At 38.5% G+C, this 13,718-nt stretch overlaps 3 protein-coding genes across 4 annotated transcripts; 2 read left to right on the top strand and 1 right to left on the bottom strand.

The window, feature by feature from the left end:
- Window positions 1–67: 67 nt before the first annotated feature.
- LOC133521148 (alpha-ketoglutarate-dependent dioxygenase alkB homolog 4) lies at window positions 68–2,418 on the top strand. Its single transcript, XM_061855935.1, has 2 exons — window positions 68–1,086; window positions 1,641–2,418. Exons 1-2 carry the CDS (start codon window positions 332–334, stop codon window positions 1,849–1,851), a joined length of 966 nt encoding a protein of 321 aa, XP_061711919.1. The 5' UTR covers window positions 68–331; the 3' UTR covers window positions 1,852–2,418.
- Window positions 2,150–10,126, bottom strand: LOC133521149 (23 kDa integral membrane protein-like). Of its 2 annotated transcripts, XR_009799870.1 has the most exons (7): window positions 9,947–10,126; window positions 8,920–9,070; window positions 6,296–6,493; window positions 4,728–4,889; window positions 3,986–4,243; window positions 2,875–3,146; window positions 2,150–2,497 (listed from the first exon to the last, which is right to left on the bottom strand). XR_009799870.1 is itself a non-coding variant. In XM_061855936.1 (6 exons), the coding sequence occupies exons 2-6, from the start codon at window positions 9,046–9,048 to the stop codon at window positions 2,958–2,960; spliced, it is 936 nt and encodes a 311-aa protein (XP_061711920.1). In that variant the 5' UTR covers window positions 9,049–9,070; window positions 9,947–10,126; the 3' UTR covers window positions 2,150–2,957. The 2 variants fall into 2 exon arrangements, 1 of the variants encoding a protein (XP_061711920.1); XM_061855936.1 differs by having other exon boundaries at window positions 2,150–3,146.
- A 2,639-nt stretch (window positions 10,127–12,765) lies between these two features.
- On the top strand, window positions 12,766–13,428 carry LOC133520983 (uncharacterized). The gene has a single exon (XM_061855704.1). The coding sequence runs from the start codon at window positions 12,766–12,768 to the stop codon at window positions 13,426–13,428; it is 663 nt and encodes a 220-aa protein (XP_061711688.1).
- The last annotated feature ends 290 nt before the right edge of the window (window positions 13,429–13,718 follow it).

Here is a 13,718-nt window from a genome sequence, read left to right as displayed (position 1 = left end):
TTGTTCCTGAGTCATGGGTGTTTTCTATGTATTTAAGTATTTATAAATATTTAAATATTATATATATCGTTGTCGAAGTACCCTCAACATAAGCCTTATTGAGTTTACTGTGGGATTTAGTCAATTTGTGTAATAATGTCCTATAATATTTATTTATTTGCAGACTGTGTGGTAGAGACTTTATAGAATGCGTCAGTCTGACGTCTCTACCATAGGTCTCTACTGTCAGGTCAGTCAGACTGTCACCATGTCAACATTTTCAACACACATTAATTTCAATCTGCAAGGTGTCTGCAAGTCTTGAATCCCAGTGTAGATAACTACAAGTAAAATGACCCAGCCGCGACCCTGCGGATGCAAAGGTTGCAGAACATGCCTCATTTGCGAAACCCAATACGGGGCAGACAAGTACAAAATTCAATTAGAGTTCGACAAGACTAAAAGCTATGTTTATTGCCCATTTTGCAACAAAGCATGGCCAGGTTGGGACTCTGATGTCTACAAACAACACCCCAATCACGATGGAACACCGATCGAGTATCCCGGCGTTTACATTCAGTTGGACTTTATAACAGAAGAAGAAGAAAATGTCTTAATGAAAAATATAGACGAGGTACCTTGGGACATATCACAGAGCGGCAGACGTAAGCAAAACTATGGTCCTAAAACGAATTTCAAAAAGATGAAAATCAATGCTGGCAATTTTGATGGCTTCCCAGTATTCTCAAAGTTTCTGCAAGATAGATTCGAAGCTGTACCTTTATTGAAAGGTTATGATGTGATTGAGCAGTGCTCTTTAGAGTATGATCCTAGTAAAGGAGCTTCTATAGATCCTCACATTGATGATTGTTGGATTTGGGGTGAAAGAATCATCACTGTGAATTGTTTGTCTGATTCTGTGTTAACAATGACTAGATATCACGGAGATACTAAGAAATATAATCTGCATTGTGCAGAAAAATATTGTCCGTTAGTTAAACCAGATGGCAGTATTAATTTGGAATGTCGTGATCTTGATAAAACCGCTTACGAAGCAAGTAAATCACAATATGATTTGGATGTTGTTGTCAGAATACCAATGCCTAGGTAATATAATACTTATATCATTGTTGTATGTTTATTTAAAGTTAAAGTCTAAGACCAATTGAATAATTCAGAAATGGGTATTGTGAGGACCAGTTTTTCCCTAACTATGGTTTTGTTTATTAAATAGCTACCCGTAAATATTAAGTGTTATTTCATACATTATTTCTAAAAAATACCTTGTTAAGAGTACTAGGGAGCTATAAGAATGTAACCTTTTAAAATAAAACTTCTGTTGGAAAGGTTCCAAATAATCTCCAGTTTGAAAGTTCCACCTGTGATAGCATAGACTGTGCAAGTGTTATTTATACATCATAATTTCATAGAAGTTTGATGTTTAAAAGATGCATGTAGTCTGGGCATAAATTAATTATACTATTTTTTAGTCTGGGCTATCAAAATCGCTGCAGACTTATCTTGGTTCTAGTTGGCTTTCTTCATTATGAATATTATTATTGATACTCAACCTTCATAATTCCACTGCCAAAGTAATTTTCATCATAATTTTAAATTTAGTTGCATCATTATATCAGTAATGTCTTATTTCATTATTACAGAAGATCACTCCTAGTCTTCTATGGTGAGCCAAGATACCACTGGGAACACTGTGTGCTGCGTGAAGACATCTCTTCCCGCCGGGTATGTATAGCGTACAGGGAGTTCACACCGCCGTACATGCAGAATGGCTGCCATGAAGAAGCTGGCAACTTAGTCAGACAGGCTAAGACATTTTGGGATCATAAGTTAAAGTATCAAATCAAGGCTTAAGATTGAAAATTTGAATCCATCTAAGTTTACTCAGATAGCAAGTTTTGGAGTGTTGAAGCTCCACCATAAACATAAAATTATGAAAATATGACATTTATACTTAGCTAATAATATGGTTTGCCCATAATAGTGATATTCTATTCCAGTGACTTATGTAAGTTGTAATATAAAAGAAATCAATATAATTTATTGAGAAATTGAAACAACCTGTTATTATTGACGAGTCAGGATTCGTATCGAAGATAAAATGTTAGCCCTAACAAATATCTTATCAATATATAGGTAAACACATAAAAACAATTTATTTCCCTTTATTGATGCTAGAACCAATAAGTTAGATAACATTCTTGTATTTACTAGTAAAACTTTATTGGTGTTTTTATTGTACTGTGCTCATATTAAATATAGCAAACTTATTAAGAAAACCACATTATTACATCTTGTGTGCAATTAAAACATTTCTAGCATAATTTTAGTCTTATTCACATACTTATGACCAGGATACAATCTAAGTGACCTAAATCTATACACAAGAACTACAATATTATAAAACTACTATAGAACATATTTAAAATATTTTATTTTACACATAAAAATACTAATACCTCATTTCCAAATGAACGCTGGTCCCTTTTGTTAAGAACATCTGCAATAAAAGATTAGACACGGGACTTAATTACATACTATATACTATTTACAATTCCATTATTTTAAATATAACTGTCCCTCGCTTCCAAATTTTGTAACGCAATATTTTTTACTAAGTAATATTGTGGTACATAATAGTAATACAAATAATAATTTAATCTAGTATAGATATCTTGCTCTAGTTTAGTTTGTGAGTAGCATATATTGTGCAAAATTCAGATATGATATATATAAAGGTAATAAAATAATACTGCATAATACCTTCAAGGCGGAGCGGGAAATTTCTCTCCAGTGACGTAAAAATAGTTATTTAGTGTTTCGATTATTGTATGTAGCATAGAATAAAGGACATACTAGAGTCAAAGAAATTTGAACCTTTTTACACAGCCGGTACATTTCATATTTAAATAGCAGCGCCAATGATCGCAAGTAGCCACAGATTTGATTTTGAAAACAGTTTATGCGTTGCTAGAAGTAGGTTGCTCCAAAGACACCGTCATGACGCCTGTATGACCGGCCTTGTATTCATCAGTGTGTTGACGCGCGAGGATCATCTGCTCGCGGATCTTCCACTGGATTAGCGCGCGCTCGCTCTTACTCTTGCGGATGCAGCGGGCCAGAAGGAGAGCAAAGATGATGCCGAGGAGCTGGAATATATAGATAAATTAATATAGGAACACGAACACCAAAAGCTGTTGTCTCAAACGTGACAACAGCCAGGTCAAATTTTTCCCCCCTGTCCCCTGTTCCACATTTTTCATCACGGTATTCAATGATCACCTAACTGACGATTTGCCGTACATTGCTGGTCCAACAAGCAAATATTGACGCAGGTACCATCGTTACCTAATGCTTGCTAATACCTATTGACCCGGAATTGGCAAGAAAATGTCAGTGTTAGGAGTCGATTATTATCAGCGTGCTGAGATAGACCCCTGCTGCGGTAAAATTTTCAAAGTCACCTCGGCGGAAATTTGACACGATTTCTTCTGCTTTCCGCGTTCCCGTTCAGTTCTCGAAGTGTTTATCTGAATCTGGCAATGTGGCCCAAGGGCGTAGCCAGCCAGTGAACTAGGGGAGGGCAAGTTGATATCACTGGAGGCCTAGGGGGAGGCAGACGCCGCAGAGGGGCATACATTGTATGTAAAATTTGAGGTAGAGGCAGAGGGGGGGCAGCTGCCCCCCTTCTGCCTGTACACCTGCCTACGCCCATGATGTGACCTAAAGATGACAATTCAGTGATGGATAGTGTAAGTGTATAGACAGTGTTAATGCGAATATTCTAGAAGGAACATGAAAAAGACACCCAGAGCTTCAATAACAGTCGATTTCTGATTAACCATGTTGACAAGCACATCCTAGCAACTAATAGTCCAAGTCTTGTACAAAACATCCACAGAACTTAAGCAGCAAGAGGCAGGAACGACCATAGTTTCGATGACTTTAAGCATTTAAGTTTGAAAATGCCTACTTTTTTAAGTCTTACCTTGATAAACATCACAGAGACACCCAGAACTCCAATGACCGTAGAGTTCTGAATGACCATATTAACCAAAGCGTCCTTGCAACTAGTAGTCCTAAGTCTTGTACAGATCACATCAACAGCACTTGAGCAACAAGAAGCAGGGACGACCATGGTGACGATGTCGCCGTCTGTCTCCTTGGTGGTGATGACGGTGGAGTGGTTGCTGGTGAACTCGGTGTTCAAGTAGTCGAGGTAGGAGTCGCTGCCGCAGCAATTTAACTGGAAGTGTTGGAAAATATGTTGATACTCGGCAACATTACAATCTCTGAAGATCCTCCCTATATAGTTATCAAGAATGGATTAAATGGGGTTAGAAGGTGCTTTACCAAATACTTGTACGATAAGACAGGAATTGACTGTAACTTTCCCACATTTACATACATGATGTTGTCGTTTACAATGTCGATAGGTAATGATTATAATTACTCTAATTTTAGTAACTGTAACTACAAAAAGTTTCTAATGTTAAAAATAACAGTTTATTTTTTGTAATCCTGATCGCAGGATTACTTAGGATTATTCTGTACTTTAGATGCATTTCTGAGAGTTAGACGTCTGTGATGGGACGATCGAAACAAATTTTCTTGACGCCCTATCATCTACACATCTACGCATTTCATCTGTCCCCAACTAGCATACCAAATATAGGTATCAGAATTGAGCTACGAGTATCAGGGAGGCAATAAGATGTCGTATAACTTACCGAGTACTGCAGCGAATCAATCTCATCCTGGATCTCAGGATCAGCGGCGTACCCGGATATGGGGATGGAGAGGTACTTCATCACGGTTGAGGAGTCCAGAGTGCAGGCCAGGATCACCACCACCAGCATCACAATTAGGATGAGGCTCAGGAAGAACGCGTACTGGAATAAACAAATCAAAATTGAGTTAAAAACCTCGTCAGAAATAATACGTATGGGTATATAAAGGGGAGACCAGTGTGGCCCGGGACTTTTGGCATGCATTAATTAAAAGTGATTGGGCGGAATTTGTTATCCACCTTCATAATTTCCACGATTTACAATGGGATCTTGGTGAAATATTATTCATGTTGTAGCCGACGTGTCCATCCACTACGACATCGTTTAGCATGTAGATATAGAATAGCTTATTAATAATTAGAAATAGAAATAATTTTATAACTAGAGAATAGAATACGTAGATTCATTTTTGTAGCAACGCAATAAAATAACAGTTAGTTCTTGTAAGCCGGACCCCGTAAACTTGCACTATGTTATTGTATAACCTGAAACCGTTACGGTCGACTATTGTTCAATATTCACTCATTAAGTTCCGTAACGTTATTGTATTATATTTGTTTATTAGGGTTCACCTCCGCAAAATTTCGGCAGAGTCAAAGAAGTATTGTCCATTTTATTGTGTGTAATTAAGCGTAGTTTTAGTTGCGTGGGAAACTTTCGGTACCGTTACACCGTTATCAGGAGATAGTAATGTTACCTCAAAAGGACCAAGGATACGGTTATACGCGTCCTTCTCTCGCACGCACTCGTTCGGCAAACGTCAACCTCCTGAGTATCGTTACGCTAGTAGAGCAAAATAGTGTTGCCTCTAGTCTAGTTAAGCTTTCACGAATAAAATAATCTTCGACGATCAAGATCTATCTTTAAGGAGTATTTCCCTCGATACCAAAACACGCATTACCTAAAATGTCCTTAGTGATTTAGTGATATGAACTTGTGCTAGTAGAACTGCTGATAAAGACCATAAAATGATACAACAATTTTAAATTCCAAATCTGGTCTTTTTGATAAAGATTACCTACATATTTCCCTAGAATGTCAATGTTGGTGATTAAGTACCTAGTGTTTGCTTTGATTTTCACGTGTTGTTACCTATTAATTAATACCTACTATTTTCATAAATGACACTAGGATAATAGTCAGGAGGAGGTCATCGTAGGATAATAAGCAAGTATTGAGCATCGTTTCGATGCGTAAGGAGCATATTTTAACATAGCTACCTACTAATTGAAAACTTAAAGAATCCCAAAAATGTTTCCAAACATGATATTCCACCTGCCCAATTTCTTTGTCCAATGTGCATTGCGTCTCACTCTCTCGTAAAGCAAAATGTGAGATGCAAATACACATTGGACCAAGAAATTGGACAGGTGGAATACCATACTTAGGCATATCTTTCTACCTTAGTCTTAAGGTGTTAGGTATTTCTTTACCGTCCTGTACTTGTGCAGGTAAGATGCTACGTTGATTAATGTTATCGTAGTTTTATACCAAGTTGAAATACTTACCAAATTGACCAAGCACGTGCTCTGCTTAAGACTGCCGAAGAACCCGAAGGAGGTGACCACCAGCAGCACCATGCCGATGAAAACCGACAGCGCCGACAGGGTGACGAAGCGACCGCCTTTCGCGCCGTAGAAGAAAGAGAAGTCGTGGTACTCCGAGTATACGGAAAAGCCGAGGACAACCATCAGGCCTGCTACTATCTGCAAATATAGATTAATTATCAGGATACTATTAAAAATACCTCTGTGTAATGCATGGGTATATTGGATATCTATGGGTAGATATGTCAGTGGTTTTTACTGAAGCATAACCTTTTGCGCCCATTGACATATATAGGTATATATCTAAGGACAGGCCTTACGGGCACTAAGAATGGCGCTAGTTCAGTGGTGTCACTCTCAAATTCGAGCCAATCGTGCAGTCTAACGGAACTAGTTGCAACTAATCGCGCGCGTGGTGCGAACTCATCAACCAATCGCGTTGCGGCGTTAGACTGCACGATTGGCTCAAATTCGTGTGCGTGACACCGCTGTACTGGCCCTATTCTTATTGTCCGTAAGGCCCGTCCTTAGATATATATGTCAATGTTTGCGTCAATTAAAACCACAGATATGGACCCCAATGAATAAAGCTATTTACAAGTTTGACCAATGAGTCAAAGTCCTTGTGTACGCTATTGCGTAGGGCGTGTTGGTCAGTTTTGCCGCTTTAGACTTTTAGCTATAAAATGCCACCATGGGCTTCCAGTCCTGCTATTCCGAGATACCTGCTGCACTGTTTTAGCCATGATCGTTGCGGAATTACGAGCACGTCTTCCAGTCCAGTCCGTTAACCTTACATGGGTAATCCACTTTAAAATACAACAGCTACATCCGAGTAATAAATAATAATATCTCTAATAACATTCACATAAAACAACATAAGATAAGGACCTATGGCCGCCCGTATCACAGCGGGGACCTTATGTCCTAATAGTCCACGCATAACAGCAAAGCCAGATGTCTAAATTGTGCATCACGATTCTCTCGATTTGCGATGACACATCTGGCATCGCACAATTATACAAACACCTCGCAAAAGTCACAACGGTAACAGGGTCGCCCGTATACATAGCGAGGGCCCTGAGGCCAAAATTGACACTTTTAACTCTTTAAAAAAAAAAAAAAAAAAAACCTTACATGGGTATTGATAAATTCAAGCTGCGGCTATGAAGCTCAAGAGAGGTCATGTTTTTCCATTTGTAGTCTGGCTTCCATTTTACACACTTCAATTATCTTCAAGCGTAAGCGTCATTCTAAGCCCGAGATCAGATCTGTCTAAGGGATATCAACATGTTCACAATGTTTGGCGGGAATCAGGCACAGATATGTCTAATGTTTGCCTGAAATCTGGCCGGAGACATATTACCTGACTAATAAAAATTCCTTCTTCAAATACATAAGGAGCATAACTAGTTATTTATATTAGTTTTTATTCTATCTTATCCGAAGATAAGTACCTAAATGTACCTAGATTATGCCACACGTTATACAAAGAACTCATTACAACATAAAGGACAGTTCCCGCTGACCTAGAATCTTTATTGATTTAGGTATTGAGTCGTAGTAATTAAATATGAATTCAAATGAAATGAGAAACGAATACCTTTCCATTAACTTAACGTCACATTCAGATGTAGATTGTAAGGAGGGTAAATAGTGTACCCAAATAAATACATATAAAGCTTGGCTGTCACATGAATAAAATAAATATCAGTAAGAATAGGTAACATGATAAGATAACTTAGTAAGTTTGCCTTTGCTACTAAATTAATTATCTCGGGTATATTCTGTGCTTCCCGTAGTTAACTACAATTATTCCATACATAATAGCTTACAGATACTTATTTAGAACTAACACTTGTCTTACGAGGTTACTCTATTCTTTAAGAATTTCACATTTCTTAATGGGAAAGTACCTACGTTCTGTGACAAGCAATCAGGTAGGTACTGCGCTGCATGTTGTCAATGTCATCATCAAACAGTTCATGTTTCATGGACTAATTCATCTATTTACCATCATTAATCGCTACGATCGTTATCTTAGGTATTGTTTCACATCGTGCACACATAAACACAATATAGGCACCTATACAATAAACCTGCACCTAAGTATAGTTACCGTAAAATCCCGCGTGATAAAACTCGATAAGGACGATTTAAAAAAAAAATGAAGGTAAGGCTTTATATTCATGGTAGTCTGGTAAACGAATTTGTCGGTAGAAAACGGTGCGAAATTTTAAAAACGCATGTATGTGGACAAGGCGATTTTCCATAGAAATCGATTTTACGTGCCCTAGTCACAAAATTGGTGTAACAGACTATACAGTCTCTACAATGTACCTACCTGTCTATCTAGGCACTTCACGACTGCTAAATCATAAGTATCATAACCATTCCTAAGCCGTAGTCAGGTAAAACATAGGTACGTCACGAGCGTGAAAGCGCAATGTTATTGTGAAATTGTTATGCATCAAGGATTTATGATAAAATAATAACGCGTGGGTATACCTAACTTTCACGGTAGAAACATTATAAATAAATGATGTACCCGCTATTGTATAAAAGGAGTTTCATAAAATACTTACAATAAACATAGTTGTGATGGTCAGCAGCAGAAACCTGATGGACTTCAGGTTATACTCCGCCTCCGTCTTCGTGAACTTCATATTTTGCATATTTACTTGTGTTTTCTTCGGTTCACTATTCATTTGCATTACTATGAACTGTGAATGGCACCTGTTTTAGGAAACGATATCGAGGTGATAATGTCCTGACAGTACTGATAAGGGCATAAAGTGGATCGCTTTGCGCGCTGTTTACTATTCCAATTGACTGTCTAGTGCAGTGTAGATAGCTCACCAATCTAGTATAAGAGCTATTTATGACTACGCACAGTTGTTACGTATTTGCAGATCATTTTACACTTGATTTTCCTGCCATTCGTATCGCCTATCGTACTAGCATTTCTTATATTTCACGAAGGCCAGTGGATTCAACGACATTAAACGTTAGCACCGTTGTAATAAGAGTGAACGCCTTTGTCAAATGTAAGAAATGATAAACAATAGATAATGGCCGTCTAAGTGGCCATATAGAATATTCAAATTACAAAACACTCAAGAAAACGCTATGGCTACAAACTGCGTCTATGCTTCGTCAAAGTTTAGTAAGAAGTGTTCCGGTTCATTAGTGCAGTTAATGGCGTTCGATATTTGAATTCCACTTCGTGGCAATAAACAAACAAGATTACCGCTTTTTTTTCTTGATATCCCTTTCGAGGTCGTGGATATTGCAATACTTCCAAAATGTCGATGTTAGTGACTTAATCGCTTTGAAGGAAAATATCGTATGTAGGTAATCAACAACATTAAATATGATTAATTCATTGTAGGCAATTACCTATAGGCATTTAAATATTATAGATCCATTGTAGTTAGCATTAAAATTTCTGTAGAAATAACTAGAATATTGCATGCTACAATTGCTGTCAATGCCGTTTACATACATCATTTCTCAAAACAACTTAGGTACCTACTGATTAGCCTGTCAGTTGGTAGTGGTACGGCAAATTGAAAATAGACTTAGTAGGTCAACACAACGTATTTTATTTACCTTGCCGTTCTTTTTAACACGCCACAACTGCAACACCTTCGAAATGCTAATGTAAATAAATAAAATACAAACAACCTGCTGATCACCAAAAATATGTTATTATTTTGTTTTTTTATTTCTCGCACGATAGTTCTGTTCTCGAGTTCACGCTGCACTATGAGCCAACGGCTATTTCAGCGTGACCCTGAACTGCCCCGCTACGACCTCTGCCTCTACGTTATTGATTATAATATTAACCAATATAGTCACTGTATGTCAGTTAAATATACGACGGCAACGTCAATGCATAAGAATAAGAATTTAGGTATACCTTCATTTTCGGCATTACCAAGTCGATTGGTGATATTTTATCACAGATCCGATTTCCTATCGGGCGAACTATCATCATCTTCCTCGCGTTGTCCCGACATTTTACCCCGGCTCATGGGAGCCTGGAGTCCGCTTGGCAACTTATCCCAAGAATTGGCTTAAGCACTAGTTTTTACGTTATTAGTTTATGTCTTTTATATTACATTTTTGTCTACTATGATACTTACCAATTTTCATCAATTATTTAGGTTTTATAGTAAGTATTGTGTACAATAGTGATATAATCAAGCTTTTCAATCTCGTACTTAGGAAACTCAGCAAGCTTCGTTGCCTAAACACGCCTAGTAGCCTATATTGTATATAATACTATTGTAATACATTTTTGTCTACTGAGATACTTACCAATTTTCATTAAGTAATTATTAATTACATTGAAGCAAAACATTACTATGTTTACTTAGACTGCCCCAGATAAAGTTCAAACAAAATTTCACCACAAAAGGTTTAGTCTGATAAGTCATGTAAAGTCCTGGAGATAACATATCGCTGCATTACTGCTAACAAGCAATTTTGCTCGGGGAAATTCACCTTAATGGCCCTCATATATATAAAACTTTTTCCTTCTACGTCAGTTATTCAATGTGATAACCCCAGAATCAGTGCGATCAAGATTTCTTCTGGCAATAAAGATATCCTAGTGTTTAGTGTGTATATGCCGAATAACTGTGCGGATAATCTGCCCGAGTTTGTTCAATGCGTGAGTACTATTAACACTATAGTTAAAGAGTGTGGCGTGGAAACTGTTTTCGTACTAGGTGATCTTAACGCGCACCCAGGCGAACTGTTTTGTAATGAGTTGTTAAGTTTCTGCGCGGAACAGGACTGGATATGTGCGGACCTCGATAAGTTAGGTATGGACTCCGACTCATTTACGTATTTAAGTGAAGCACACGGGTGTGAGCGTTGGTTAGACCATTGCGTAACCACAAAAGCCGGTTTGCAAACGATTATCGATATTTCTATTAACCACGGCGTGTTCTGTTCGGACCATTTCCCTTTAATAGTGCAGTGTAACATTAGTATAGTCAACACTAAGCTGTGTAATAATAATCATAAATTAGAGGGCAAACAAACGGTTTGGGGCGAGCGTACGCATATTGAAATTGACAGTTATACTAATGAATGTAATACCTTGTTAAGTCAAATAAACTTTCCTGCCGACTTTGAAGCCTGTTGCGATAATTGCTGTAACAACCTAGACCATCACAAGATCTTAGATAATATGTATCACAAAATAGTCACCACACTCTGTGAGGCATCTATACATAGTAAAGAGGTCACAAGCAGATCTAGGTCGGGTAGGGTCATAGGGTGGAACAAACATGTTGGCGAGGCTCACAGGGAGGCCAGGCTTTGCTTCCAGAACTGGGTTGCGTGTGGAAGACCAAGGTCAGGTCATATTTTTACTGCGATGTGCTCCAGTCGTAAAATATTTAAATCTAGACTTAGATGGGTTCAAAACCATCAGGAGCAAATAAAAATGGATTTGCTCGCTGTGCATCACGGTAAGAATGACTTTCGCAGTTTTTGGAAGCTTACCAAACGAATGGAGGCAAGGCCAGGACTCTCTGTCTGTGTTGACGGCATCTCAATTGCGAAGGATGTGGCGAACATGTTTAAGGAGCATTTTAGTGTAAAGTCGTCTCTCAGTGAGGACAGCGACCTGTCGGTGCTTGACGCTGAACCTGGAAGTGACCTTCAAGTTCGTTTTGGTGCCAAAGATGTTGCTAGGGTACTAAGGGATATGAAGAGAGGAAAATCTCCCGGTCATGACCACTTAAGCGTCGAGCATCTGCAGTTTGCTGGCCCTCACTTACCTAGATTATTAGCAATGCTCTTTAACCTCTGCATTAGTCATTCATATTTGCCCGAGAGTATGATTAAAACATTAGTGGTTCCGATCGTCAAAAATAAAACAGGCGATATATCTGATAAGTCGAACTACAGACCTATTTCTCTGGCGACCATTGTGGCCAGGGTGCTTGACGGCCTGCTCAATTTGCAACTGGACAAGTACTTGCAAATACATGATGCTCAGTTCGGCTTCCGTGCCGGGCTATCAACTGAGAGCGCAATAACTTGTCTAAAACAGGTTGTTGAGTACTATACCCGCAGAAAAAACTCCTATATATGCGTGCTTTTTGGACCTCTCGAAGGCTTTTGACCTTGTAAATTATAACCTACTATGGAAAAAGCTGGACAGGATAGAGTTTCCAAAAGAACTAACACGCATATTTAGGTACTGGTATACGGGCCAGAGAAATAGCGTACGTTGGGGTGATGTACTCTCGGACGAATACGGTCTGCAGTGTGGGGTGAGGCAGGGGGGGCTTACCTCTCCCAAATTATTTAATCTTTATATAAATGACTTAGTATGTGAGCTCAGCAACACTCATGTCGGATGCCATGTTGACAGGGTAAGCTTTAATAATATAAGTTATGCTGATGACATGGTGTTGCTGAGCCCATCGGTTGGTGGTCTGAAAATACTTTTGGGCATCTGTGAATCGTACGCTCGCCACCACAATTTAAAATATAACGCACTCAAAAGTGAGTACATGGTGTTCAAAGCGGGAAACAAATGCCCAACGTATGTACCTCCGATTCTCCTGAATGGTCAGGGACTGAAGAGGGTGACGACCTTCAAGTACTTAGGGCATTTGGTAACCGAAGATCTGCGCGACGACGCGGACATCGAAAGGGAGCGCAGAGCATTGGCGATGAGAGCCAATATGATAGCCCGCAGGTTTCATCGATGTACAGTCCAAGTAAAAATAACTCTGTTCAGAGCGTACTGTACATCGCTGTATACTTGCAGCTTATGGACCAGATATACCCAGCGATCGCTAAATGCTCTGCGGGTCCAATACAACGACGCCTTCAGGGTGCTGTTGCGGCTGCCGCGATACTGCAGCGCGTCCGGGATGTTTGCGGACGCGAGCGTGGACGGTTTCTACGCCATGCTCCGCAAGCGTTGCGCCGCGATGCTTGGTAGGGTGCGTGACAGCCGCCATAGCCTCCTGGCGATCGTGGCTAACAGGTGGGACAGTGGCCTTTTGAAGCACTGGTCCTCCATGCACGTTAGCCTTAATAATAAGTTCAATTTAATGTGATATAATATATTTATTTAATGTAATTTATATGGTCAATTTATTAATTGTAATGGTTGTAATTTAATTTTATAATTTTATTATTTTTAAAGCTGTAGTATATTTGATTTAATAATAATTTTAAATTTTTTAAATTTTTTCAATTTTTATTATTGTAATTTAGTTATAAGCTGTATAGGTATATGGATTCCTTATTGTCCGAAATAAATGAATTTTATTTTTATTTTATTTTATTTTTATTTTATTTATTTATTTATAAGATAACAGAGCCTATAACCGTGATAATACATACA

This window comes from Cydia pomonella, chromosome 9 (genome assembly GCF_033807575.1).
Source record: "Cydia pomonella isolate Wapato2018A chromosome 9, ilCydPomo1, whole genome shotgun sequence".
Classification (NCBI taxonomy): domain Eukaryota; kingdom Metazoa; phylum Arthropoda; class Insecta; order Lepidoptera; family Tortricidae; genus Cydia; species Cydia pomonella.
This window is presented reverse-complemented; position numbering and strand designations above follow the sequence as displayed.